This window comes from Athene cunicularia (assembly GCF_003259725.1).
Source record: "Athene cunicularia isolate RWA chromosome 15 unlocalized genomic scaffold, athCun1 chr15_part1, whole genome shotgun sequence".
NCBI lineage: Eukaryota > Metazoa > Chordata > Aves > Strigiformes > Strigidae > Athene > Athene cunicularia.
In genome coordinates this window covers 14,267,577-14,272,315 of record NW_020799121.1, presented here as the reverse complement: position 1 = coordinate 14,272,315, position 4,739 = coordinate 14,267,577, and the positions used below count along the sequence as shown (strand labels likewise).

The window sequence follows — 4,739 nt, the reverse complement described above, 5'->3', positions numbered from 1 at the left end:
AGGGATAGGATAGGATAGGATAGGATAGGATAGGATAGGATAGGATAGGATAGGATAGGATAGGATAGGATAGGATAGGATGGGATGGGATGGGATGGGATGGGATGGGATGGGATGGGATGGGATGGAAATAGGGCTCCGGGCTCCCTCACCTTTCTGTGGCTTTGCCTTTGGGAAGGTGATGACACAGAAACTGCTGGTCCATAAAGGCAGCGGTCAGGGCGGCTCATTACCCAGGAACATTAACACCAGTTCTGCTGATACTGTTCCTTCCACCGGATCATCAACTTTAATTCATCCTTTTGACGATCAAGGTTTTGCCAGGGCAAGGCCTCCTTCCAGCTCAAACTAATTCACAAGCTTTTCACTAAAACCTTATTTATTCTGGCTGCTTATCAGCTCCTGGAGCTCAGCGAGGGGGGAGGCGATGGGTCTGTGATATAAGCCCCTGGCCGGGGATTTTGCAGCGATGGGAGCAGCAGCAATCGCAGGAAGGAACAAGAGGAAAAGCCCAGGGAGAAACAATAGGTTACAACACAAACACCACAGGAATTTCAAGGCAGGGCTGGAGGGGAGGGTGATGCTCGGGGGGACCTTTGAGCTGAAATTCCCCCAAAACAGGAGGGTCCAGCCTGGATGGACAGAGCCACGTCCCTCCTGCAAGGGCAAGGTCAGGTGCGATGCCCTGTGCCTGGGTTCACACAGCTCTTGCCCCTCTCTCCTTGGGCTCTGCTCTTTGGCTTTGGTGGCTCTTGGCTTTAACCCCCCGATGACGGTTCCCAGGGGAGTGGTTGAACTCATTTACCGCAGGGCTCTAAGTGGCTGGGGGAGACCGGCTTCTGATTGTGGCAAACGACGCTCTTAGTTATCGCAATTAACATTTTAAAACACGCAGGGGCACTGATTTAATCAGAGAAATAACCGTATGAGAGTCCAGGCACCTCACGCATATTTATGGCTTTAATTATTCATAATAACATTACCGTGGGCTTGATTGAAGGGTTCGTTGTGCGTACCTACTGATCCCGGCTCAGGGTGGATGCTTGTACCGAGTGCATGGTACAGCGTTTTTTGTGCTGGGTTATCCCAAAAGCTTCTGGGATGGCGATAGGCCCCCCACTTCACTAGCTCCATGGTGGGGGGCTCCCCAGGCCAGCACAGCCCCTGCACCAGCCTGCCGGGAAGGCTGCACAGGGTTAAATCACAGCAGCGGCTGCGGTTCTGTTCCCTCCCTTAACCCCACATCCGAGGGTGAGTGGCCTTCGTTTGATCTCAGTTTTCGTATTGCAGCTCCGTCCCTAGACCCGCGCGGAGGGAGCTGCCTTTGTGCCGTGGGACGCTGAGCCGCCGCCTCTTCCCGCCGTCCCGCCGGGCGCCCAGCGCAGAGGTGAGAACCGGGGACCCACCGCCGGGCGCCCAGCATCAGCGGGGCGCCCGGTGGGCTGCAGTGCTGGATTCTCAGTCTGATTTGCTCGGTGCTCAGGAGAAAAAAAAAGAGAAGAGACATAATATTTTGCAGATTGGAAGGTCTCGCAGCTGTTAATGAGCTGTTAATAAGCATCAGTCTAGTTTTTCCCCTGGAAGTAGGCGGGTAATAGACATTTTTTTTCGGATGAGGCTACAGCCACATCCTGGTGGAGGCAAGGGACTGAATCACGTCCTGTGGTGCAGGGAGCTGATGTCTCTTGGTCAGGGGGTGGAAACCCAGTGAGGAGCCACGGGAGCATCTTCCTCCGGGGCCAGCAGCAGGGTCCCCATGGGATCCCCCGTACCCGTGTGCTGTGTCCCCTCTCTCCATGGCCTCTTGTGCCCGTGCGTGCTGGGGGCGGGCGGTGTCCGTCCTGTGGCTGTGATTAACACCATGTGTTTGCTGAGAAGAAACACACACAGAAACATCACCCGCCGGAGAGCCCGGGACTGACCAGGCTGTGGTTTATTTACAGATAATGGCATTTTCCAATTTGTCCAGTTACTTGGATGATGTCGATAACTACAGCGACTACCCAGATTACGTCTACGAGGAGACCAGCAGCGTGTGGACAGATCCGTCCCACGACCCGAAGGATATCGCCAGGATTCTCTCCGTCGTCATCTACAGCGTGTCCTGCGTGTTGGGCGTCCTGGGGAATGGCCTCGTCATCGCAATCATAACTCTGAAGATGAAGAAGTCGGTCAATGCCATCTGGTTCCTCAACTTGGCCATCGCCGACTTCCTCTTCAACATCTTCCTGCCCATAAACATCGCTTACACGGCCATGCGGTACAACTGGATCTTTGGGACGGTCATGTGCAAGTTGAATTCCTTCCTGCTCATCCTCAACATGTACACCAGCGTCCTTCTGCTCACCACCATCAGCTTCGATCGCTACGTGTCAGTGGTTTTTCCTGTCTGGTCTCAAAACCATCGGTCGACCAACCTGGCCTATTTAGTTTGCTTGATTATCTGGACCGTCGGCATCATTATGAGCTGCCCGTCTCTCATCTTCCGAGACACAGCACAAACCCGCAACTCTGTGATTTGTTTTAGCAACTTTTCCCTCTCCAGGAATAAGTCTTACCAAGCCCTGGCACTAATGAGGCACCGAACAGTGAACATCACCAGGTTCCTCGCTGGGTACATCCTTCCCATAACCATCATCACTTTCTGCTACATCGCTATTGTCTTCAACTTGCGTCGAAACCGCCTCGCCAAGTCCAAAAAGCCCTTCAAGATCATCGTCACCATTATAGTCACCTTCTTCCTTTGCTGGAGTCCCTACCACCTGCTGAACCTCCTGGAAACAGAGCCCGACACGATCCCACACTCCGTGTTTGAGATCAGCATCCCCTTAACCACAGCGCTCGCTGCCTCCAACAGCTGCATGAACCCCGTCCTCTACGTCTTCATGGGCCAGGACTTTAAGAAGTTTAAGGTCACCATCCTTTCCAGACTGGTGAACGCCCTCAGTGAGGAGACAGGCCACTCCAGCATCGTTCACAGGAGCTTCTCCAAGATGTCTTCAATGACTGAGAAGGAGACGACAGTCCTCTAACTCAACCTGGATGCCTGCGGGAGGGCCGTAGTCCTCCAGTGTTGCCCATGCCCATCACTATGATGGTGGCCACCGTGGAAGTGGCCGCTGGTGTGGGACGAGCATGGTCCAACGCTGTCCTATAGCGCATTCTTTGACTGGTCTTGCTGCCTGGGGACTGGCAGAAGTTGGAGACCAGCGCTCTGTGCACGTGAAGAGATCCGACGGCCTTCCTTTGCGATTGCAAAGATTGCACAAAACTATTTAAGAAAACGTTTCAGGGCATTCCTACCTAATCTATGCATTGCCTGGCCTGGCAGGGGTGTTCCTGCCATTTCCAGAGACACCGTTACGAGGAGATGGGGTGGAGGATGGGTCTGGGAAGGCACCTCCACCGCCAGGCTCCTGCGATGGGTGGCTGGGTGAGCACTGGCCGTGGACGATACCTGCTACGGCAAAACTGGTCACAGTTTTCCGATGTCCTATGTATGCCTACAGCTACTCCTGTTAAAGTTCTAAGTGTATTGGTACTCGCACAATATGTTTTTAACTGTGTCGGGAGCATTTTGTTCCCAAAGAGCTCCCAAGAAGTGCCTTCAGAAGAGGGGCTTGAGTATCCCAACCTCGACGAACCAGGAAATCTCACGTGTCTTCTAAGTGATCCAGACCCAGGGCCACCTGCCAAGGTGGGGATTGGGCTCATGCACAGGGTCGCCGACTTGGGAAACTAGGAGAAAAAAGAGGGAAGGATTCATCCGAAGTGTCTTTTGAACAAGCCCCACTCTGATGGGGTTTCGCAGAGTGTTTGATGCTTGGGCCTGTGAGTCCCAGTGGCTCCATTCAGAGTGGCACCGGGAGGCAGATCCATGGGCTGGGGACTGTGGTCCTGGGGGAGGACCTGCTGTCCCCTCCTGCATCCAGGTTGTCCCGGTTCAGCTAGGATAGGGTTAAGTTACCCCAGCAGAGAGAGGGGGAAGGGATCTCCAGCCAGGTTATTCATACCATGATGAGGTCAGGTCCAGGAGCTGAAACTTTTTCCTTTGTGGCTTTGGTGGCGGGAAGCGCACGTCAGGTTTGTTCCGTGACCATTGCGGTATTTCTCTGTATATCTTTTGTCTTGTTCACTGTTATTGCTGTTTATTGTTGTCATCATTGCTACTGTTGTTGTTCAGATTGTTTATCACACTGTTGTATTCAATTTCTTCTGATTTTAACCCGGGGTTTGTGCCTCACTTCCAGCCCGACCGGCTGAGGGCGGGGGTAGGGACAATGGCAACGTGGTCTCCGGTCCCGGCAGGGCTTAAACCACCAGACAGGTCGACCTGGGGACTGGTTCCACTGATGGCTGCTCCCTGGTGTGATCAGTTGGTCCTATGGGAAGATTTTGCCTCTTCCCAACCAGGCAGCAAGCCCATCGCCAGTGGGAGACTCTGCCGCCGCACAAACCTCTGCGGTGAAGGATTGGCCAAGCCACCACCTCTGTCCAACTTCATGCACAGTTAATTTGGGAGATCCTTCACCATTTGGGCTTCTTGACTATGACACCGGTGGCACTCTTCTTCATGTGTTGGTTTCTCCGTGTCACCCACAGCCTCTCACTCCCAGGAAAGTGAGGAACAACTGAGTCCCCCACCTGTGCCGGGTGCTGGAGCCGATCCGATCCCTGGAGCTGGGTCTGAACAGTCCCCAGTGGCACCAGGGATGTTTCGGGGGGGGGGGGGGGGCCCC

The 4,739-nt window shown here is 54.0% G+C and overlaps 1 protein-coding gene across 1 annotated transcript in view; it reads left to right on the top strand.

Annotated features, from left to right (window-relative positions):
- CMKLR1 (chemerin chemokine-like receptor 1) overlaps positions 1-3,999 on the top strand; it is a 5,237-nt gene extending 1,238 nt beyond the window's left edge. The window contains exons 2-3 of the mRNA XM_026860055.1: positions 1,291-1,387; positions 1,944-3,999. Of these exons, the coding sequence (XP_026715856.1) occupies positions 1,947-3,032 (1,086 nt within the window). The 5' untranslated portion in view covers positions 1,291-1,387; positions 1,944-1,946 and the 3' untranslated portion in view covers positions 3,033-3,999. The remainder of the gene's footprint in view (positions 1-1,290; positions 1,388-1,943) is intronic.
- The last annotated feature ends 740 nt before the right edge of the window (positions 4,000-4,739 follow it).